Source organism: Pelodiscus sinensis, chromosome 5 (genome assembly GCF_049634645.1).
Source record: "Pelodiscus sinensis isolate JC-2024 chromosome 5, ASM4963464v1, whole genome shotgun sequence".
Classification (NCBI taxonomy): Eukaryota; Metazoa; Chordata; order Testudines; family Trionychidae; genus Pelodiscus; species Pelodiscus sinensis.
Window position 1 is genome coordinate 83,097,400 of NC_134715.1, and position 25,669 is coordinate 83,123,068.

The window sequence follows — 25,669 nt, forward strand, 5'->3', positions numbered from 1 at the left end:
TTATAGGGCACAGCTATCCCAGTTATGGGGCACAGCTGTTAGCTGTCAGGAAATAAACTACTTGTGTTTGACAGACACCTGTATAGCATCCTTTGTAGTTTGAGCGCCCAGTATCAGACCTGAGACTTACCCTTGCCGACTACATATGCCTTTTTAATTTTTGAAGTATAAGGTGTTTTGACATAGATCACAAGTGTGTTTGTTTAATTAATGAACAATTCTAATTCTTAAAATCAGGTTTCCAATGCAAAACTTGTACTATAGTTAAAAATATCTATTTTCTACATATTTTGTCATATTTGCAATAGAAACATCATTATATCAAACATTCCAGCCGGTGAAGTCATTCTCTTGAAAACTTTCTGAAAACCTCCATAATAATCATCCAGGAACCCACACCTGCAATCAGCCCCAATGCCAGCTCCGCCCACACATGTACAAGCGGTTTCATCACTGGACCCAATCACATCAGTCACCAAATCAGCCATGCAGAGGCTCATTTAACTGCACATCCACTAATGTGATCTGTGCCATCTAATGCCAGCAATGCCCCAATGCAATGTATATTGGCCAAACTGGACAGCCTCTACGGGAAAGAATGAATGGACACAAATCAGATATCCAAAAAGGCAACACACAAAAACCTGTTGGAGAACACTTTAATCTTCCTGGACACTCATTAATGAATCTCCAAGTCATCATTTTGTTTCAGACCAATTCCACAGGCCAAATACACAGAGAAGGGTTGGAACTTAACTTCATTCATAAGTTTAATTCTTATGCAGATGGTATGAATCGGGATATCGGATGGCTCACGCACATTATCTTCCACATCTTACTGACTTACCCAGCCAACCAATGAAGGTGTTAATAGTTCCTGATGTCTGTATACAATCTGGTGTTGGTCATCTTCCCCTCCAAGTGCAAACTAATGATTCTTATCAGTCTCTTGTAACTATTAGTCTTTAAGGTGCTACTAGACTATTTGGTTTTTTTAAAGTTTTTCCTGTTACAGACTAACTTTGCAATCCCTCTGAAGTTTAACTACTCTCGCTCACTCGCTCTCTTTTGTTTTTCTTCCTCCACTCTATTTTTTTCCTCCCTTCTCCCACTCCCTCCTTCCCTTAGGGTATGTCTACACTGCCACCCTAGTTCGAACTAGGATGGCTAATGTAGGCAATCGAAGTTGCAAATGAAGCCCAGGATTTAAATATCCCGGGCTTCATTTGCATCTTGCCGGGCTCCGACATTTTTAAATCCCCGTTAGTGCGGACTCAGTGCCCACGGCTACACGTGACATGGAGTAGGTAGTTCGAATTAGGCTTTCCACGAGGAGTTTTTCCACGAGGAGTAATGGTAGTTCCACGTTCCTCATTCCACAAGGAGTAACGGTAGTTCGAATTAGCCTAATTCAAACTACCTACTCCGTGCACGTGTAGCCGCAGGCACGGAGTCCGCACTAACGGGGATTTAAAAATGGCGGCACCCGGCAAGATGCAAATGAAGCCTGGGATATTTAAATCATGGGCTTCATTTTCAACTTTGATTGCCTACATTAGCCACCTTAGTTCGAACTAGGGTGGCAGTGTAGACATACCCTTATTTATTCTTGGATTTACACTTCCAACACTCCGGTCATCTGAATAAGTGGGTTACATCCACAAAAGCTCATGATGCCATCTACATGTTTGGTTGGTCCTTAAGGTGCTCCTAGACTATTTGTTGTTTTTTTATTTTTTTCCCGTGTATTTTAATAATTAATAATCCTTATTTACTGAATGTCATTGAAGTCATTAGGAGCTTTTCCATTAACTTCAGTGGGAGCAAGATTTAGACCTGAATGAATATAACAAATTGATAGTTATGTTGAAAGTCACTTAAGTATAGCATTTTGACTGGTTTAATAGATGATGTATGGTATATTTCAGCTCTTCATGATGTCTCACAGTTGTTAGTGGTACATGATTTTTAACTGAATATTCTGGATCCTTAAGAATGTATTTAATCTGTTTTGTTGATTAGAGTATATTCAGGTTGTCTAAGAAGCACCTTTACCTACTATTTGGATTTGGTCTTTCAGATTGCAGAGTACTCTGGCCCTGATTTTTCCGACGTACTTAAGCATATCATTCATGCTGCAACTAATTCCACTGAAGTCAAAATACATGCTGAAATGCTTCGCAGGATCATAGCCAGAGTGCTCAGTAACTGTTGGGACTCAATGAGTACACCTAGATAAAGGGCCCTTTGCAGATTACATCTTGGCACACTGGAGCAGCTATGGTTAAAATTATTGAAAACCAAGAATCATTCCTGAATAGCACTATATAGCTATTGCTTTGCTCTAGTGATTAAAGAATGAAAAGTGTCTACTGTGCACATGTGCTATTTTCACATCACATGTGTTGTCAGAAGATAGATATTTTTGTATATATTTTCTGACTAGGTTTCTGATTACGTGAACATTATTAACTTAGGTGTGCAGTAGTAATAGTGTGGACATGTGAGATTTGTTTGTTTCAATGTTCTCTGTCATCAACTGCCATGTAAAAAGCTGACTTTTGCGGAATGTACATTACAACAAGTTTCAAGGAGTGAATGAGCCTGAAATGTGGCCACTGCTGCAAGTAAATTAAATTCTTACCAGTACTGGAACACCATCAAAGGGGGAGGTAAGTGACTCCCCACATGACTCCCCTGTGAATTTACCCCAAACCCAGCCCAGGACCTCCACGCTCTGCCCTCTACTCCCTCCTCATTCCACATTACCTGAGGAGGATGGGGGCAGTATAGCAGCTGGAGGAGGCTTGCAGTACTGCTTTTCCTTTCCTGGGAGGGGCAGCAGGGAAAGGAGACAAATGCCAAGAGCTCCTCTGGCTGCCATAGTGCAGCCAGTCCCAGCCCTGTATACAGAGATATAGCAGCCAGTGGAGGGGCTGGGGGATAGCCAGCAGGGAGTCTTTGTAATACACTGTGCCTGCTAACCATCTGCTTGCACCACTGGATGTGGCTGACGTTATTTCATACTGTTGTTTATTAATCAACTTTGAAAGCAGCTTGCCGTCATTCTACATAATACACACTGCAAAATATAAATTAAAGGGCAAACATCTCCTCAATCATCAAGGTGGATCTTAACTCTGTCATTTTATTCTCGTTAATCATGTGCATAACTGCCACTTATCTTTTCCCCCAATCCATTATCATTGTACACAAAAATTATGTAAGAATTCTGACAGACACCTAGATGAAGACTACATCATCCTAACCTGTAAATAGCAGTAGAACTATTAAATGGAAATTATGTTGTACCTGCTTTTAACCCCCCCCCCCCCACACACACACACACACACAAATCTATCTTCTTGCAAAGCAAACATTTTATAGAGCTTGAAGCTGTAGACCAGCAGCTTATGAGACTTATACATGGGCACAATGGTCCAAGACAGACTAGAGTTGGCCAAGATTAACCATATGGAAACCAGGGGTAACAGGATGCAAGATCCTTAACAAATGCTTTTCCTTGTTTTTATGGTCATCAGAAGGAGGTGGGATTTGTACTTTCATTCAAAAGGATTTATATCACTGCCTTTTCTTATTAAAGGTAAAATGCAAACATCAGTTTTAAAATAATGACTTTCTTATACAGTGAAAGCTTTGTTGTCCAGCATTCATGGGAACGGACATTGCTGATTAATTGAACATTCCAGATAACAAAGCTTAATGCTCTGCCCCCACCCTCTAACAGCTGATCTGGCTTCCTGCAGGTCAAGGCAGGCTGAGGGAGAAGGAGGTATCTGCTGATGACATCCAGCCAGCAGGATAGGCAGGAGTCAGACATGTGTGCCTGAAGACGCAGTGGTATTGTGGCTGGGGTCAATGATGGTAAACAAAGTTTTCTGGTTAACAGTGTTTTCACTGTAAAGCCAACTGAGTATTATATCCACTATTTTATCTCAGCTACATTACCAAAATGATGGTCTACTTTGTTTATCTTTCTCACTCAGATTTCTTTTCTCCCAGCATGAAATGGAGAAAACCCAATAGCAAAAGTATACTGTGCAGTCAGAGTACTTATTGACAAATGTGTTTAATGTTTAAGTTCTTAGAATTGCTTTCAGTTTTCTTGGTGTTGCAGTTTTTGTTTTCTTTCTGTCATTTCTGCCTTGATGTCCCTCGTTTGACTTAAATTTGAGATGAAAGCCAACAGAGCAATTTGTCTTTCTGAAAAATATAGATTTAGTGGGACTAGATTCTCTATAGAAAGTTTCTCATAACAGCAAAACTAACATTAATTCAAAAGGGCTTTTTTTTTGTTTTTCGAAAGCATCGATCTGGGAAAATAGAACTACTGTTAGTGAGGAGGCAAGTGGAGGGAAAGTCCTGCTGAAAAAGATAAAGCAGTCACAGGCATGCTGAAAGGAGAGGGGCCTGGCGATTCCTCAGGGCTTCTGGCTGCCACTGCTGCTACTACATGGCGTGCTCTGTCCCCAGCCATGCCTCTTCCACCCAAGGCCCAGATACTTCCAGGAGCACAGAGCTGCCTCCCTACCTTGCCCAAAGGCCTGGCAAGTCTGTCAGGTTCCCTAACCAGTTATTAGTAAGTACATATAGGTCATTCTCTGTGTTAGTTATCTCTTTACTTCCCGCTTGTATTCAAAGATATTTATGATAATCGTTTAAACTCTGGATTGTCATGGTACACTGACTCACATAGTATCATGCTGCAACAGTTAAAAAACTGGGAATGTTCTTGGTGGTGTTCTGAGGAGAGATTGTTCCATATATCACCTTCCTATGATGAATGAAAGTCCCATACAAGCTCCTCCTGATATTCTGGCTGACATGGTCATTTCTGGTTCCCAGTCACTGCAGTTAATTGCTTTAAAATACACCTGCTTCCACTTTGTTGCTAAATTAAAAAGCTTGTTTCACAGTTATGATAAACAGGAGTTGGGAATATTTTAAACTGACAAAATTATTGCTCTACTTTTTACAGTTTCCCTCACAGCTGCAAAATTTCCATTTTAAACTTCAGTTAAGACATGTTTAAATAAGTCATTTTCCATTTTACATTAAAGTAATGACAGGTTCGAATGTGCAGTATTTAGCTGCACCAATTTAGTTCCAGTGCACAAAGACAGAACATTCACAAAGAGCGTGACAACAAAGGCAGTCAGAGTAGGTAATAATCAATAGAATTAACAGTAATTTGAAAATAGAAATGTCTTAATCTTCTGAAAAGCTGATATTATAGCTTTTTTTATACCACGTTTTTGCATGAAATCTATGACTTTCAGTAATCTAAGTTGCTAGTATTTTTGTTTAACTTTAACCTAGTAGGCAGCAAAGCCAATAATATCAGTTCATTTTCATTTTGTTAGGTAAGAAATGTAGGGACTTCTCTCATCTTTTTATTTCTTCTTACACTCCAAGGTATTTGAAAGCATTGTGGTGTGACATTTTGAAAAAAAAATACATTTATACCCTGCTTTTATGCAGCTATCTTCCTAGAATGTGCATGTGTATTACTGCACTGTACTGATGAAATATCAGACTTGTTTGAATGTTTGATTATGTGGCAACATTATACAAGCTCTAGTAATAGCATTTCTAAAACACTGGTGATAATATTGCCCTAGGGTGTCTTCATCCTGCTGTAGAAACCCAAATATTACACTTTTTCATTAGTAATAAGTAATCCAGCAGACTTCAGGACCAGGGTTTCACAGATAATCGTTATTAATTAGGGAACAGAAGTACTCTGTCATCAAACATGAAATTGGGCCGGTGGGCCAGTAAGAAGTGGCTGCTGGTATCAGCCCTAACACAGCTGATGATGTTAAATCATTGCCATGGCTGAGGATGTGGGGGAAGGGACAGCAATGTCAAAACACGGCAAGGATGTGAATGTGTGGGGCTGTGGACACCAATGGGAGAAGGCAAAGTATTCATCAATACTTGAGAGAATTTTCTCTAATCTTTCACAGTCCTTGTATACCACACGGCTCACTGCAGAAATAGTTAAGAAGAATGATTGTCTCGATCAAAACTTTCAGGGTTGGATTTCATCATCCAAGATTTACAGTTTCAGAGGTTAAACGTCTAAATTGCAGGGACTAATTCTGACTTTTGTGTTGGCAAAGCTTCAGGAATTTTATTTTCAATAGAGAAATGAGTACAGGCAGTCCCCGGGTTACGTACAAGATAGGGACTGTAGGTTTGTTCTTAAGTTGAATTTGTATGTAAGTCGGAACTGGTACATATTGTAGAGGAAACTCTAGCCAAACATTTCTCCAGAGCTCAGTTTTATTCTCCCACACCTCACTTCCCTCAGTCCTTTATTCTCAAGATGAGGTGTCTGCTGAGAAAAGCCGCTCCACGTCTCCCTGGTCTGCTGGGGGGGGGGATGCTAGCTTCGCGTCTCCCTGGTCTGCTGGGGGGAAGCAGCTAGTGCAGGGTTGCCTCACCCCGTTTGTAAGTAGGGATCCGATGTAAGTCGGATCCATGTAACCCGGGGACTGCCTGTATACTACACTAATCCTGGCAATAGTTTCTCTATTTTAAGACCCTTATATAGATATATATTAACCTTTACAGAAGCCTTAATCCCTCAATTCCTAAAAGTTAGCAGCAGGACTTTATTTGTCTCCACATATGTCCGTACCGAACCCACATTCACCGGTTCCAGACTATTATTTTGAACTTTTAGCAGGGATGAGGCTCTTCCTCTGACAGCAGAGCTATCGTGATCTATGTAAAGTTAATACCTGTAGCCTGGGGAGGAAAGCTACATGCCCAAGCAGTCCAATGCAGATCCATACAAATATCATCTGCCATGAGAAAAAGACACATTAAAATAAGTCCTAGTGTTCAAAACAATGTCAATTACTGCTACATCTCTAGCCAAGCAGTATCATGCCAGTCAGATCTCATTGTCCACAAAATTCCAGATTCAGCCTGAATTGCAAAGACCTGGCTGGATTACACTGCAAACTCTCCTAATTCCCCATCTCAGACAGCGATCAGCCAAAAGTACATCCAAAAAAGCAATTGGTTTTGAGTTTACTGTCAAACTCCAGCAAAAAGGAATCCCTACACAATAAATTTTTTTTAGCATTTGCAAGAAACACTTTTCACATCTCACTGGCTCAGGGGATGTGTCCCATTCTTGCCACTGTCAACCAGGTTTTGGTCAGATATGCCTCCAGGTGGATTATTCCATTGTAATTGGAACATTACCTTTCCAAGCACTAAAAGTGTTACTAAATGCATTAGTGGCAGTCCTCCTCAGAAATATTTTCCTAAGATCACAGAGTTCCTGTATTATACTCTGCCCACTGGCATCCTATAGAAATTCACATCGTGTAGCATCCCTCTTTAATTTCAAGGCTTTAAATGGCCTGATCCTATCATATTTTAGATTGCCATAGTCTCCAAGATCCTACCTCCCATGAATTAGAACACTGACTCTCAAAAACATAGGATCTATCTAACTTTTAATCATCAAGCTCATGTTAGGGACAGGGTTTCCTCCAGGTTATGCCCAGGTTTCTCCCCTCCAAATAATTTATTTGACCTTCCTTTCCCATAAAGCAACATGGATCTATTTAATAGATTAGACAGACAGACAAAAACCAAACATATTCACAATTACACATTCATATAATTTTACCCTCTGGCGAGAAGAATGAAAAGCAAAGATATTTGTCTTTGACTTGCAGATAGGATGGTCATTGGTTCAGATAGGATGGTCATTAAAGATCCTAATTCGAACTACTGTTACTCCTCATTCCACGAGGAGTAACGGTAGTTCAAATTAGGATCTTTAATTCGAACTACCTACTCCGTGCCGCGTGTAGCCGTGGGCACGGAGTTCGGACTAAGGGGAATTTAAAAATGGCGGCTCCCGGGAATGTGCAAATGAAGCCTGGGATATTTAAATCCCGGGCTTCATTTGCAACTCTGCTTGCCCTCATTACCCTACCTAGCTCGAACTAACGAGCTAGTGTAGACGTACCGAGGGGCTCATTTCTGTTGTTTGGAGAGAAGCCTTCTTTCCCATAAGCTTCTGATTGTCATGAAGAGAGAAACTGTGTCTTGATAGGCTTTATTACTTAAGACTATATTGATTCCTTCTTGAATATGTCAGCTAGGGAGAGTGATCTGGGTTATCTTTGGACTTGGATTTTCTTTCCTCAGTGAAGGAGTATCAGGCAGCCAAAGAAGAACCCACAATCTGCTGAAAATATGAGACAGTAGTTTCTCCCTGAGGCTGGTCAGGGAGACAGGAGTTGTGCTGCCAACCAGTAGCTGCTCGTAGGGCCACTTGCTGACCCCCTATGGTCATGTGTGAGTATAACTGTCACTGCCATCACTCCCCTCCCTTTCCATTTGATAAAAAGAAATCACATTCCACATACATCCCATTTTCCTGCACAACCAAACCCTGACCTTGCTTTAAATTATGATAAGAAGGTGCTGCGTGCCAAATTTGATGGTCCTAGCTCTGAATAAATGGACTCACAGATGGATTAATAGACATACATGCTTTTCTAAAATACATAGTAAAATGAGCATTGCAGAGTCTTATTGGGATAAATCTTATGACTGAATTATAGGCATATACGGATATGGCTTGTTCATAACATGGGGTATGTCTACACTGCCCCGCTAGTTCGAACTAGCGGGGTAATGTATGCATACCGAACGTGCAAATGAAGCCCGGGATTTGAATTTTCCGGGCTTTATTTGCATAAGCCGGCCGGCGCCATTTTTAAATGCCGGCTTGTTCGAACCCCGTGCCGCGCGGCTATACGTGGCACGGGCTAGATAGTTCGGACTAGCAAGCCATTCCGAACTATCTGTACACCTCGTTCCACGAGGCGTACAGATAGTTCGGAATGGCTTGCTAGTTCGAACTATCTAGCCCGTGCCGCGTGTAGCCGTGCGGCACGGGGTTCAAACAAGCTGGCATTTAAAAATGGCGCCGGCTGGTTTATGCAAATAAAGCCCGGGAAATTCAAATCCCGGGCTTCATTTGCACGTTCGGTATGCATACATTACCCCGCTAGTTCGAACTAGCGGGGTAGTGTAGACATACCCTTAAGAACTAGGGATTATAAATGAATTAATAGGAAGCAGGTTTAAAACAAACAAAAATAAGTTTTTCTTCATACAGTGCATGGTCAGCCTGTGGAGCTCCTTGCCAGGGGAGGTTGTTGTTAGAGAAAAGAAACTGCCCCTACCCCCCCAGTAAAAAAGTTTGGCCAGGCCGCTCTTGTTCTGCAGTACTCCTTGAGATAAACCAGCCGCACCCTTCCTGCGTATCATTGCCTTTAGAAAAAGGAAAGCTGTGAAAAGGGGAAAATAGCCTCAGACTGTCCCACCCATCACCTTGGCGTGAGAACTGCAGGGCTTACCTGGTCGCATGAAACCTGCACAATTTCGGCCCAACCCCTGGGACACAGACCCCCCACTTGGTGACCATTGGGCCATATATGGTAATATGCAAGCGCGGGAAAGCGATGTGCAGATTTGGGGATAAATACCCATGGCACAGTTCGCTCTAGGAGGTCTTTGCAACACATGTACCACCGTGCGTGTGCCTTCTCGTATACTTCAAAGCGTTGCCGGCCTGATCAACAGACCAGCCACCTCCCCCGACTCTCAGGCATAACCAAGGCCTTCGCAACCGAACCGATATCTGTGAAATGTTCCGTGTGCTGTGTAAGTTGGTATGTATGATTTGATTTTTTTCCTGTTGTATAAGCTTAGTGTTGTAGTTGTTTTTGGGTAGTACATAAGAGTTTGTAGTTAGCACTGTTATTTAATTACTGTAGCTGGATAGTTTAAGATTAGAGACTATTCCCCTTGCCATTCCCATCCTTATATCTCTGACACATTTTACTAGAAGCCATAGAATAAATAGAATAAATACTGTAAATTCATTATTAACACGGTCTATTAAAAATCTTAGAATAAATACTATAAATTCACCACTGTCATAAATAAATATTTTTTATTTGATTAAACTGTCCACCTGGTTCTGTCCTTCCCCCCTTGGGTATTCATTATTGGACCTGTGATTCTCGCGACAGTTGTGAAGACTAGGACTTTAACAGGGTTTAAGAAAGAATTAGATAAATTCATGGATGTTAGGTCCATCAATGGCTATTGGCCAGGATGGGTAGGAATGGTGTCCAATAATTTGAGGGAATTATAACTACCCAGACATCTGGTGGGAAAGCAATACAGCAATCCATAATGTCCAATACGTTTTTGGAGTGCCTTGGAGAATTTTGATTGAGAAAGGGTAGGAAATAACTGTGAGGACAGTCATTTTGCACTTTTTTCTGAACAACAGGGAACAATTGATTATGAATGTGAAAATGGAAAACTATTTAGGTCAAAGTAATCTTGAAATCTAAGAGATAAAGATGTTCCTGGGAGCTGGTGGTTTCTCAAAGACACAATATTAAAGACATAACTGCAAACTATTTCAGGGTAAAAAAACAGAGGAAGAATAGTAAGAAATTAATATGGCTCCATCACTACCTTTTTAATAATTTGAAAAATCAAAAAGGAATCCTAAGAAGCAGAACCAAGGACAAATTTTGCTAAGAAGGAGTACAAAGAACAGCAAGAACACAGGGACAAAATTAGTTACACCTTTCAAGGGACATGAAAGTAAATAAGTAGAGGGTCTTTAAATACATTGGAAGCAATGGAAAAATACTTAGTGACAAAGAAAAGTAAAGATGTTTAAGCTGTTTAGTGCATATATTGCTTCAGTCTTCACTAAAAAAAGTTAATAGTGATCAGGTACTCAACACTAATCAATTTTAACAATAAAGGGGAAGGACCACAAGGCAATACAAGGAAAGAACTGATGAAAGAATATTCAGATAATTTATATGTATTCAAATCACCAGTATCTGATTAAAAATATCCTGAGATACTTAAGGAACTAGCTGAAGCAATTTCTGAGCCATGAGCAAGTGTTTTTAAGAACTTACAGAAACTGCTGGTTCCAGCATACAGTCTTGATCCAAGCAGTCTGGCTGAATTTTGTGCTGGCTCCTGTATTAAAAATGAAGGTAGTGGGGTCAGCTGTACAAGCTGCATTTGATCCTCGAGCTGCACTTTACTTTTTCCTTAAATGCACAATAATATTTTGAAATACCAAGAACCAAACTGATGTGTTCTTAAATGGTGCCTTGATATGCTGTTTCTGATTGGTTGCCTATTCCTGTGTTTAATGTAGCATTAATGAAGCCCTCACAGTTATAGTCCATAGGGATTACCCCTATGGAGAACAACAAATAGGGTTAACTTTCACCAGATAGTACAAAAATTATTAAGTCTTTCTATCTCAATTAAACTTTTAGAGCATAAAGCCTATAAGTTCAAGGTCCTTGCAATGGCAAAGCAAGCCTGATTAATTACTCCTATTTCTCTTTGAAAGCTAGACTGTAGATACTTTTGCTTGTTACAAATTCTTTGAATTAAATTTGAAGCTTCCACCCTAATGAAGATTTTACAGTCTTTCCTTTCAACTCAGTAGGACAACCCCTAATATACACATGAAATATTACAGTACTACCCCCCTAATATACACATGAAACGAGCCCTTCATAAAGTTCTCTTACCAATGGAAGTGATAGATTCTTCACTTTTCAATTCTTCAGATCAAGACTTTCTGGAAGATATGTTTTTGTCCTACAGAAATTATTGAGCTCAATACAGGGGGTTATTAGGTTGAAATTTATTAATCCCTTCTGTCATTAGACTTGGAGAATCTATTTTTTCCTTGTATGTGCCAGTCTCTTTCATAAATATATACATATAATGTAACATAACAGCCCTTTTAAAGTATCTCCTCTAATTTGGGACAGCTAGAAACATAAAGAATGTCACTTTTAAAGTAAGTTTCACCCTCTCTTCTTTAAGATGATAGTCATGAGAATATAACTGATGCATTGATCACTAGTACTGAAAGTCTCACTGCTACCTAAAGATCACATGCTTCTCTGACTTTCCATACAGACTCTGATAAAGTAGTGACAAGGCTGACCTTTGGGGGTCTGGAAAACCATTGCCATGAGTCCTTTGATATTTTCAGGGAGCCTAAAGCTCACAGATGTAGAGGATGGCATTCTTCAAGGCATCACAACCTCTTTTCCATTCTAGGAGATTCCTCACCTGTCCAATTAAGACATCTTTCTGTCTGCAATGTGTGCAAAAAAAAAAAAAAATGGAAAGCAGACAGGCAGGACAGTGGAATAATGAATACTTTAACCAGCTTTCAGGTTCCCACTTTCATTGACTTTAGGTATGAGCCTACATTTTTTCACACACAAAATTCAGTCTTCTTGTCCCTAACTTTGTCCCATCTTTATGGGACGCTGAGTCCTCCTTCTCCATTCCAGTGTGCATTGAAGCAGTTGCTTGAAAACTCTGCAGACAATTTAATCCTTTTGTATGACATCCACACATCTAGTTCTGGATCTTCCAATTGTTCTCTCACCTTCCATGTCTCAGTTTATCAGCTTATGTCCTATATATTATTTTAATCTTTTTTTCCTTCAGCCGCAAAACATCTAAGCCTGGATTCCCTGAGCTTCTATATGACTGATACCATCTTCACACTTCCCCTAATTTGTTTGTTCCAAACATGGTTCATCTTTGTAACTCCAGATGTTCATTTTCCCATGTTCATTTCCTGTCTTTTTCCTCGGTGTTCAGAATTTGGAACCATGCAAAACTGCAGCCTAATTACTCTCCTGTAGATCTTTTTTTTTTTAATTCCATTAGGTATTCTACTATTGCAGATCAGTCTACTCACTTCTCTATGTTTAAACTTCAGTGACACAGCAGGAATTGCTCCTGGACCCAGCACAAGCTGGGACAGATCACCTTCCCTTATCGCCTATTTTTCTAGTCAATAAAAATTCTATCAACTGCGTGATTAGTGAAATATCTGCTTCTTAACATCCCTACATTCCAATATTTACAGCAAGATATCATTAAATCTCCATATACTCTGTTCTGATTTTCATGCTGTTTCTTTCCAAGTATGCCTGTCTGTGTGTCTAACCCAGCTTCTACACCCTGTATGCTTTTCCCCAGAACCTCTACCATCTGTAAAAAAGATACAGTAGGGTACCAACTGGAATGTTTTCTATAAGGACATCAAACAGTAGCATGAAAAAGGGGCTTAGTACTGATCCTTGATGTATACTACTTTTTCTAGGAGTTCAGTTTAGTTTTCTCCAAGTGCCCCTTTTAACTGTGGTAATGTCACCCTTGTGCATATCCTAGATTAATCTAATACAGGTTTTGGGTATGTGTTTCATTCAGACACCACCAGGTGACTTCTCTCAGGAAATGGTTATATGGCTTTTCAAGATCAATTAATGCTATGAGCAGGGTTTCCCTCTTTTTGCCATGTTTCTCCACAAGCAATCCTAATGCGGAGATCACATCGATTGATAACTTGTCCGACACAAATCCAAACTGATTGTCAATGATCTTTACTTCTCTTCATAGTCTGTTATCAGTAACTCTCTCCCAGATCTTCATTATGTGGCTCATGAGTTTCATGCTGTGGTAGTCACCTTGACTTGTTCACCTCTTTTTCTTTTAAATATTAGTTCTAATGTGCAGTTTCTTCATGCATATGCAGGCATTTTTTCAGGCTTCTTGATACTGGTGCTTTCATACTTTTGCTGGTATGCCATCAGGCCACAAACTTACCTATTTTTTTTTTGTATACCTCAATGCTTCTGCAACAACTTCCTCTAGAACTAGTGCTATTCAGAGATAATTTAGTTTTGTCACATGGCATGTTGCTCTTGGATTATCTTTATTCATAATCCTTGAAAAGTAATTAGTCCACTTTTCTTATTCTTGTTCTTACACAAATTTACAGTGCAATCACTAATGCAGGATCTAGTACCTTTAATGGCTAGCCTTTTAGTAAGGTAGAGAATGGCACCATCATCCACTACCATACATCAGCTTTGCATGTATTAATAAAACTTGTCATTCTCCAAAAGCTGCAAATCAGTAAGTAGTAAATTAAGCAGAAGTCAGTAGTATACACCAGTCAATCTAAGTATACATTTCCAGTTTCCATAGTTTCAAGGGGAATGCAATTTGGGAATGCATGACTAGTTCTTGCTTCTACTGAATTAGGATTAATATGATATGTGCTGTATTCTCTGTCAGAGAAATGTCTTTCAAAAACCTGCCATTTACTGTGGAACTCTGTGTACTGGGGATTTCTTTGCTTATATCCATTTTGTTTCTGATTGCTTTAACTTTTTAGTTTTTCTGTGTAGATTATCCCTAGTGCCCATTAGGTTGTTTGCGGGAAATGCTTTTTTCTAAAGGAAATCTGTTGTATTGTTAACTCATTCTCTTCCAGAACTGGAGTTGGAAGTAATTTCACTGGCATGTATGATTTTGCTTCTACCTCCTTTGCACCTTATTCAGTGCCCTCTCTATTTTATTTCTTCTGAAAGGTTCACTTTTCATTGTTATCCATTCTCTGTCAAGTTCTATGGAACTCAGTTCCCTAACAACTTCAGTTTGCAGTGTACTTGAAAAGGCTGACAGGTTCTATTTTTTTAATATGGATTAATCTCTGCCTAGTTTTTCATTCTCAGGGTAAATTTTGGTTGCTGTTCTATAAGTCTAGGAAAGTGAAACTGTACCCTAGCTTGGTTTTTCATTAGAGATACATGTCTTTCTAAAGAGATCCAGTCCTGTCAAACTTCAGTCACAGAGAGAGAGAGGGGGGAGGGAGGAGTAAGTATCTTTATTTTGAATTAACTTTAGGACATTTTAAAAGAACTTCCCTTATCCTGAGGAAGTACTTTTCTCTGTAACATGTATAAATTCCCATAGTTTTTTGAACTGTCACTCATTCATATTGATAGTTTGTGTGAACTTTTGAGTACCTGATAAAGCAGCTTTCACTATCCTTTAAAAGAAGACACATATTTTACCTCTGAGTAAAGCAAGTAGCACAAAGTTATTTTTTGGTTTATTCTCAAACACTAACCTTCATGTTCAGAATATAAGAAATAAAGGGCTACGTTCCTCCTATTTATCCAAATTTATTTTCAGAAAGCCAATCACACTTTTACAGTATAAATATTATTTATGATAAAGCATGTAATATACATAGAGACCAGCCATTTCTAGTCTCATTTTATAGTAAATGATGGAGATAGGAGTCTAATCTTCCATCTGTAAACCCAGGGGTTTATATTTATAGTTCATGTAGTAATTGAAACTTCACACCAAACATTCCCCATACACATGCATGAGACAACAGATACCTACAACATATCTGCTTTATTAAATTCATTCCATATGCACTGGCCTATTCTTTTTAGCTACTGGTATTCAAATATTTGTAGTTATGCTAGTGTAAGCCACATGCTTACTGGGTGTGGTTCACAATCTCATATAATGGCATCTAGACCACTTACAACAAGAGATAAGAATAAGTGAGCTGTACAGCCTAAGTTGAGAGCCAGTTGGCTTTATAGTTCAAGCTATAGAGGCTCATGTACTAAGCTCTAGAGATCCCAAGTTTGGTTCTGCCTGCCAACAGTTACACTTGGAATTTTTCTTAATCTTGGTGTTTTATCACAGGAAGTATATCAGTAGATATTGAGGGTCTGATCTTTTTCACCTCTGTAACAAGATAATTATATGTGAACACATCTCTTCTACTAGGGTGTAAAGCAATGCTACACAACTTTGGAAGCCTCAGGGGCCACAGCGATGCGATACAGCACTTGCTGAGGGCCATAACTTTAGTGTGGTTGCATATACATGCAAATATATATCCACATATATGTAAATAGCTTCTTTCACACCGACGGGCATAAATACAAAGATTAAGCCTTAAGCTATGGCACGGGACCCAAACTTGGCCAGTGTGAGCCAGTCAGCACCTCTCAGGCTCTGTCCACAAGGCTAAACAACCAGCACTTTCCACAATGCCCCAGCACTTCCTCCCTGGGGGCTAGAAATGCCAACACCTTGTACATGTCTGTTCCAGCCAGCCAGTCAGCTTGCGTCTTCCAGTTCTCACCCCTCCTGGGAGATGCCTTGCTGTTGTGGAGTGTGTTCCTAGTGGAGGCCATGTTCAAAGGCCACCTGCGAGCTGCATATTGAGCCCTACATAAACCCAAACCGCATCGCGGACTGCATACAGCCCATGGGCTGTGTGTTGAGTAGCCCTGGTGTAAAGAATATGTGATTATAGTTCCCCAATGAGTAGAATGACACATTTCTGGGGATCAATGACTGGAAGGTAGCCAACGTGACACCAATATTTAAAAAGGGCTCTAGAGGCGATACTGGCAATTACAGACCGGTAAGTCTAACTTCAGAACCAAGCAAATTAGTTGAAACAATAGTAAAGAAAAAAATTGTGAAGCATGTAGAAGAACATAATTGGTTGGACAAAAGTCAACATGGTTTCTGTAAAGGGAAATCCTGTCTTACTAATCTGTTAGAGTTCTTTGAAGGGGTTAACAAACATGGGGACAAGGGGGATCCAGTAGATATAGTATACTTGGATTTTCAGAAAACCTTTGACAAGGTCCCTCACCAAAGGCTCTTACATGGCCATGGGATAAGAGGGAAGGTCCTTTCTTGGATTGAGAACTGGTTAATAAACAGGAAACAAAGGGTAGGAATAAATGGTAAATTTTCAGATTGGAGAGGGGTAACTAGTGGTGTACCCCAAGGGTCAGTCCTGGGACCAATCCTTTTCAACTTATTCATAAATGATCTGGAGAAAGGGGTAAGCAGTGAGGTAGTAAAGTTTGCAGATGATACCAAACTGTTTAGGATAGTCAAGTCAGAAGCAGACTGTGAGGGACTCCAAGAAGATCTCACCAAACTGAGTGATTGGGCAACAAAATGGCAAATGAAATTTAATGTGGATAAGTGTAAAGTAATGCATATCTGGGAAAAATAACCCCAACTATACGTACAGTATAGTATTTGGCTATGACAAATCAGGAAAGAGATCTTGGAGTTATCGTGGACAGTTCTCTGAAAACTTCCACACAGTGTACAGTGGTGGTCAAAAAGGCAAATAGGATGCTAGGAATTATTAGTAAAGGGATAGAAAATAAGACCCAGAATATCTTACTGCCCCTGTATAAAACTATGGTACACATCTTGAATACTGTGTACAGATGTGGTCTCCTCACCTCAAAAAATATATTTTGGCCTTGGAAAGGGTTCAGAAAAGGGCAACTAAAATGATTAGGGGTTTGGAATGGGTCCCATATGAGGAGAGGTTAAAGCGACTGGGACTTTTCAGTTTAGAAAAGAGGAGACTGAGGGGGGATATGATAGAGGTCTATAAATTCATGAGTGGTGTGGAAAGGGCCGATAAAGAAAAGTTATCTATTAGTTCCCTAAATAGAAGAACTAGAGGACACCAAATGAAATTAATGGGGAACAGGTTTAAAACTAATAAAAGAAAGTTCTTCTTCATGCAGCGTGTAGTCAACCTGTGGAACTCCTTGCCAGAGGAGGCTGTGAAGGCTAGGACTATAATAGAGTTTAAAGAGAAGCAGGATAAATTCATGGGGGTTAGGTCCATAAAAGGCTATTAGCCAGGGGATAAAATGGTGTCCTTGGCCTCTGTTTGTCAGAGGCTGAAGAGCGATGGCAGGAGACAAATCGCTTGATCATTGTCTTCGGTCCACCCTCTCTGGGGCACCTGGTGCTGGCCACTGTCGGTAGACAGGATACTGGGCTAGATGGACCTTTGGTCTGACCCAGTACGGCCGTTATTATGTTCTTATAAAACTAGTTATATAGTTTTTTGAGAGAAAGAGAGAAGGAAAGTATGTGGGGTTATATTCCTGAAGGTAAAGGAAAACATATCTGTCTTTGAACATTAGCTGTGTCTTTAAGGATTCTACTTAGTCTCCAGTGCTAAAATTTAAAATCTGCTGGGTTTAGTTGTCTTCATCTTAATGCTCTCTGCTTATGTAATGGATTTATCTTTTAACAAATGTGTATAATAGAAAAAGAACTCTCAATTCATAAGCAAATGTTATAGTCATGAAAGTGAAAAATTATTAGTGTTGCCTTTGAGCCAGTTATGCCCCATATTCTATTCTAGTGCCTTACAAAGAATTATTTTTGTCATTAATGATAGCTTGGCACACAATAGAATGTGAGTAGAATATGGCCCTTGGTATGGAGAAAATGTGTTCAAGCTTCTCCTAAGCACCACAATCTTTACTTCCCACCACCTCTGCTACTACTGTTTTCAGCCTCTCATAAGTAGGGACAGGTGGTTGTTTTAATCTTTTAAGAGGTTGTTTCATACCTTCACAGCTTCAGATATGAAATGTGTGCAGTTTTGCTAGCCAGGGAGGAGAGAGAAACTAGGGATGTGTGGGACGCACCCTTTGTGTGGCAAGGAATCCAGCTCCACAAGAATTCATGAGAACATAAGAAACAAATATCTGTCTAGCCCAGTATTCTGTCTTCTGACAGTGGCCAAAGCCAGGTGTTCCAGAGGGAATGGCTAGAATAAGTAATCATCAAGTGATCCGTCCCTTGTCTGGCAAACCGAAGCTAGGATCAGGGCTAACAGCTATTGATGGACATGTCCTTCATGAATATACCTATTTCTTTTTTGATCTTTGCTTTCACAACATCCTCTGGCAAAGAGTTCCACAGTTTGAATGCGACTTTGTGGCACTGAATGTCGAGGCAGGATTTGGGTTTTGGAAGCAGCCATAGGCGGAAAGTGTTATATTCCTGGTCTGGGGACTGACACCAGCAAAGTTTGTGGACAAATCTCTTTCCTGTTCCCACCTGCCAACTCCATGTACTCCCCCATGATGCATTTCCTGGCTCTGTCTGCCACCCTCTGTGATTTAAAATGGCCTGGGAGCTCTCTGCTACTCACTAAGTGTGGCTGCCAACACATCCCTGTGGTCCTGGTGAGAGTCTCTTTATGTTGGCTCCCCATTCTAAACGCTCCTGTAGCCAATGGAAGCTGAAGGGGCAGTGCCTCTGGGCAGTAGCGCCCAGAGACCCTTTGCCCCCATCTACAGGCTGCTGCTAGAGGGGGAAATCCCAGGTAAGTGCTGTACCGCACAACTCCTCTCAGCCCCAAACTCCCTCCTTTGCCCCTTGCCCTACCGCTCCTCCAGTCCCCAAAGTCCTTCCCAAAGCGTGCATCTCCTCCAGCACCCCAATCCACCGCCCCATCCCAAAGACTCAACCCCAAATCCTCACCCTCTATAAACCTCCTTAAGGCTATGTCTACACTGTCAGGAAAAGTTGGGAAAAGATACGCAAATTGTGGCTCACAATTTGCATATCATTTTCCACTTTTTTTTTTTCTGAAAGAGGCTTTTCTGAAACATGGCCTGTCTACATAGAGCCAAATTTCAGAAAAAAAGTCCTCTTTTGGAACATCCCCTATTGCTCTCACTGATAGGAATACAGGGATGCTGAAAGAACACATCTGCTTTTTCAGAAACTGTTCCTCTGGTATTCTGGAAAAGCTCTGCAGTCTAGACATAGCCTAAGTTATCATCCATTTGAAAAAAAAAAAAAACCCTCCTGTGCAAGTAGCTTTTAGAAGAATAGTCGCCTTCATTTTTAGCCAAGGAAATCAACACCATTCTTCTCTTTTAACTGAGGCATCCAATTGAGGCCATTTTTCCTCTGTCATTTCAAGATGTTAAACTAAATTAATTTACATTCACATTCCTGCTCGCTTTTCTCTTTAATCTGCTGGCTATAACTGTTTTCTAAATCTTATTATAGTTTAGTTCAGCAAAGTATTTAAAATATTGGTAAATCTGGAGGGATGTATCTGTTTTTTTTGTTTGCATCTCTGCCATTATCTAATGAGATTTATAAAAAAGATACATTTGTTTATACAGAAGATTAGTGCTCAGAAATAAATATCAGAAACAATTTAAAAGACTGTATTTAATCCTAGAAGATATAATGATCAGGTATTAGGATTCTGAACATTCTCCTCAACCCTACTTCTAGTAATATAGAGAGAGTGGATATATATTAATTTCATTTAGTTTTTACTTTTTATTATCTGTGGTCTAGGGAGGAACATTTCATGGCATAGCATTGAATCTGTTTTTATTACACAGAGTTCACTATTCTATCTTTAAAAGTAGGGAAAAAATGCTTACAGATACAAGGCTGTTGAATAGGTAAAAATGAGAAAATTTAGAGAGAGAGTAGATAACAAAAATAAAATATGACTCTAAGACAAAGACAATAAACAAAAACAGATATCAGTCTATCTTTAAAAAAAAAAGCCCCCTAATCTTCTGAATAACTAGTAATGTGGACTTGGTATTGCTCCCTCCTAAAAGATATAAAGTTAGTCATATAAATGGCTGTTATATATGTTCTATCCCTGTTTCTCAGTAAAGAATAATACCAGTTACATGGAATTTTGTCTGAGTCAGTATTGGGAGTTATTTTTCCTCTTAGCCTTCTTATTCCTGATTGTCCACACTTTGAAAACAGTCTTTTTTAGGATGTTTACTACATTTTGCCAAATTTCTCCAGCATGTTTAAAAGAAAGGTTTAAAGTGGAAAAATATAGTGAAATATTGCATTTTTTTAAATTAATAAATCAACCAGTTTGGATAAAATAAGAATTACTTTGAATATTCCTTCAAATTTCAAAGGGCACATCTATATGCGTATTTCAAAATAAGCTGTTTTGGAGGAAAAACTCTGAAATAGCTTATTTTGAAATAGCGCATCTACAGAGCAAATGTCCATTGAAATAGCACTGAGCTATTTTGAAATAGAGCATCTACACTCACTGGATGCTGAATCACATTTAAGGCCACCCAGAAGCACTTCAGCTGGGGCATCAGGCTCTCTCTTCCTGGAGCTTCTGCTCAAGGCTATCTGAGGCTCAAGCTTAAAGGCAGCGCACCTGCTCATCTGTGTCTCAGATTCTTTTCCTTTGCCTACTTCATTGAGGGACAGCAAGAATTCTCTGTCTGCTATGGTTGCCCTGGCAAGCATCTCAGCTCTCTAGATGTGGAGCCGGACCTACCTCCCAGCAGTCAATGGCTCTTATATGTCTTGGTGCACCTCCTGCTGCAGTTTCTGAGGACTGCCTTCCAGGTCCTGCAGGAACAGGATCCCCAGTTCATTGTGGTGTAATTTCTCTCTGCTGTCTGGGTCTGCTCATTTAACTTGGCTCCACTTACCCTCCCCTGCACTTCTGGCAACTAGACATCAGTTTCGACTGATGGGACCAGATCATCCTGGAGTGGTAGGACAAAAGATGGTGAAAAAAAGCCAAAGTCACTGGTTTGGCCAAGAGGCTATCAAGTGCTGACACTTAAGCTACTCCTCCCTGTACTGCTGAGCATCTCCTGCTCTTTGCCTTGGAGCAGCCTCCCCAACCTCTGGGAGTCTCCTGCTTGCTGTGCAGGGTAGATAAGGGAGAAAGGGGGCACTGATGTCAAGGTGCCCCCTTTCCTGCCCTGAATCCTATCTCCACAGAGCAAAGAGGGGGCACAACAGGACTTGGGATGGAGTTTGCTGGCTGCCCTTGGGAATGGTGCAGGGCTAGGGCAGGGGTGAGCCTGCCATTTCCCCACTGCACTATCACCCAGGAGCTACCTAAGCTAAGTAGTGCCCAGTCGGAGCCCACTTCCTGAAACGCTATCCCAAGTCCCTGCCCTGAGCATTCCAGCATCCAAACATGCTTCTAGAGCCTGCACCTAGAACCACCTCTGGCACTCCAACTGCCTTCCTCAGGTTCAGCTCAGAGTCTTTCTCCTACTCCAGATCCCTTAATCCAAGACCAGTGCTTACACCCCAACCCACTGCCCCTGCTTAGTGAAAGTGAGGGAGGACTGAATGAGCAGGGGCGGGGCCTCAGAGAAGGGACACAAAGGAGGTATTTGGGTTTGACAAAGGTATTTGGGTTTAAGGTAGATCTTGGATTGCTCTTAAATTTGAAAAGTGATCTCATGCTTAAAAAGGTTGGAGACCACTGGTCTAGATCTACAGAAGAAGATAATATATGATCAAGTACAGGAAAGATTAACTTATTTGGTAATCGATTACTGCATTCAGATTTCTAGTTAAAAGAACATGCCAAAAATGGGGAGAAGGAAAAACTTTCAGCTTTTTGTTTAAAAAGAATTTTCTTGGTTAAAAACCTTAAGATTTTTGTTTCTCAGTTTCCTATGAAAAGAAGATCTTTTTTGTGAAAAAAAAATCATGTAGTCAAAAGTCAATTTTTCATAATTTAGTTTTGACTTGAAAATGGAAAAATAGTCTTATTTTAAAGTTATGGATGGTCATATCAATTGAGACTTCAAAAATATTAACTTACTTTGTAAGGCAAAGTTTTTAGGTGTTCAGCAGCATGCACCAGTGTCTTCTGTAAGGCACCCAAAATGAGGGTTTTATAATTAGTGACCATTTCAGAAATGTTGTTGTCAGCAAATTAGTGAGCCAAATTCTCTTGGCAAGGGGAAATGTAAGATGTGAAAAGAGTAAAGAGATTCAGAATACTTGGTATCTTTAAACAGTAAAGGTACATCTACACTGCAAGACTATTTTGAAATAGCTAGCACTATTCTGAAATAACTTAGTCCATGTCAACACAGCAGGCAGTTATTTTGAAATACTGTCAAGTATTTCAAAGTCTGTAGGACTTCTTACTCCAATTCCTGTAACCTTCATTGTACGAGGAATAAGGGAAGTTGGCGGAAGAGTGCTCTATTTCAAAATAAAAGGAAAAACTATGAAGCACTTTAAAGACAAACAAGATGGTTTAATAGGTGATGAGCTTTCTTGGGCCAGACCCACTTCCTCAGATCCTTTTGTTTTAGCAAGATCAGACTAACACGGCTACCTCTTTATTATTATTTCAGATAAGTGCTGTGTAGATGCTCCCTATTTATTTCAAAATAAGCTACTCAATTGACATAGCTCAGTTTGGGTAGTTTATTTCGAGTTAAGCCCTGCAATTTAGATGCACCCTAAGGGGGCTAAAAATCTTCAAAATCTTTGAAATCCAAATATTAGATAGCGCAAGCTAGGCAAACAAAATTTGAGCTACACAAAATTACTGGACACTTTTGAAAATTTGACCATAGATTTTTGCTGTTCAAACTTCAATTCTTTCTTTTTAAAAATATTGACATTTAACATGATTACACCCAAAGTGTGAGATGAAAATACTGATGGTCATACCAGTGCTAGAAAGTTTGGACTTCTATTATTGATGTTAAAGCTTTTTTATGAACATGTAGATGACTGCAGTTTGTAATATTTTGAATCCAGACGTGGGCATAAGCAATAACTTTTTCTTAAATGCAAAAAACACATGTTGAATATAAAGAAAGCTTATTGGTAATGAGATGCAGCAGCATACACAAATGACTCAACCAAGTATTTTGTCCTAGAATGTCAATTGATGGTTATAGATTATAATGTGTTTTTGGTTTTTCAGTATAATTGTACTGTATTTTATTTATGTATTTATTTTAGGCACAGAAGGGGCAGTGTTTGGGCATTCTGTGGAGACACCCCATATCAGAGCAGAACCTTCCCAAGATCTCAAGTAGGTGTTCGTTGAAAGAGTTATTTAAAAATTATTTTTCCCAAAATCAATTAAGAAATCTTGCTTTGCATTTTTTATTTAAAAAGAAATCTATATCATTTAGGCCATTAGCTTATATATACTTTATTGCCCTATTCCATGTATCACAAATGATATTCACACTAAATTCACACTTATTTACTTTTATAATATAACCTTCACCGATGCCAAACTAACCTAAATCATTGAGTTTGGGATTCATACATACACTAAAAAAAAAATAAAAATCTGTTCTAAACTGATTTAATCCAATTTAATTCAGAGCTGTCTAGCAGCATGAAGCCAAGATATTGTTTGTTTATGAGCTATTGCAGGAGATATAAGCCAAAATGCCCATGGAAGGTAAACTAACTCAGGTTTGTCCTTCAAACAATACTTCTGTGGGTTTTTTTTTTAAGATTTTGTTTTTTTCCTTTCTTTTGGAATTCATCTTTAAGACCGTCTATCTCTCAAGATGTACTCAAATCATTCTGAGGTTGTTGTATGTATATATGGATGTGTAAAAGAACAAAATCTGAAGTTTACTAGGGACCTTATATGATTAAGAAAAACATAATTTAGAATGATTTACTATAGAAGCCTTTCCATAAAGTTTATATGTGATTTCACTGGTAGATATTAGTAATTTACATGAATGGTGGAAAAGTGAAATTTAAATGTGAAACAGTCAATCATACTACAGACCAAGGGATTTTTTTGTGATCTTCCATAGCTATACTTACATCCAAAGTTTGCTGCAACTCTTCCGTGGTTTCTGCACATTTTAACCTCTTCTAGCTAATCCTTAGCAGCATTTAGAGTGTCTAGCTGTTCCCTGGCTTCCAGAAGAGTATTAGATGAAGCTACCTCTGCATTTTGAAGAATCATCAAACTGACATTGACTTTAGTAAGACTATGCATAGTCATACAGCTTGTAGGACTGGGGCCTTTATACATTTTTCTCTCTCTCCCTCTCTCATATAAAATGGAACAGACTGACCAAACCCAAGAATTTAAACAGAACATTTAAATTTTATATAAGGATTTTTGGCGACCTCAAGGTGCAACACCCTTCCACCCCCCCTTTCCTTCTGCTAAAGACTGTTGTCTGTTTAGAGTAGTTGTTGTCAACAGTAACCAAGTGGGAGGATTACTAAACACAAGGAGGGCAGCAGAGATTGAAGAGAAACCACAAGTTGCTGTTTCAGAAACAATAGTCTCATGTGAGGGAGAAATACTTTTGCCACCCTAAAGAACATGGAGGATCAAAGCAGATGTACTTTGTCAACATGCTGTTTTATGGATGTGATTTTAAGGGTTCATTTGAATAGGGCTGTAATCTCCCTGATGCCTCTGAGTGCAAATTGAATTATTTTTTAGTTGCCACCACATCCCAATACAAACTCACATCTAAATTGCAGTCTTCTGTCAACCTTAGTTTTCTTTTGGCATTATTCTTTTCTGTGCTTCTCCCTTCTACTCAAGATCTGCCAAATCAACCATTCCCACAAATCATTTATTATCATATGTGCTGCAGTTAATGGAAATTTCCCCAACATTCTTCAGCTAATCTTCCCCTTTTCTTCTAATACCGGATTGATTTAGGACCTGTCTACACTAAGGGGCATTGTTGAACTAAGATATGCAACTTTAGTTATGTGACTATCATAGCTGGAGTCGATATATATTAGATCAAATTTCCACAGCATCTCTACTGCAGGGAGTCGACAGGAGAAATTCTCTCATGACTCCCCTTTTGCTTCTCAGTCTAGTCGAGTACTGGAGTTTATGGGAGTGCAACTAGTGATTGATGTAGCAGGTCTTTACTTGACTCATTTAAATCAACCCTTGGGGGATCTATCCATATGGCGCTGATCTTCTGATAAGTAAAGACAACTTCAAGACAACTCAAAGAAGGATGACGCAGAACCATAATCATTAAATAAAACATTTCTTAAACTAAAGTAACTCTTACTTTACACAACATTTCAGACCAATAGCATT

The 25,669-nt window shown here is 39.5% G+C and overlaps 1 protein-coding gene across 1 annotated transcript in view; it reads left to right on the forward strand.

Moving 5' to 3' along the window:
* Nucleotides 1–25,669, forward strand: part of SGCZ (sarcoglycan zeta) — a 795,948-nt gene that overhangs the window by 740,688 nt on the left and 29,591 nt on the right. Inside the window, exon 6 of the mRNA XM_075930376.1 lies at nt 23,575–23,647. Coding sequence (XP_075786491.1) covers nt 23,575–23,647 — 73 coding nt within the window. The remainder of the gene's footprint in view (nt 1–23,574; nt 23,648–25,669) is intronic.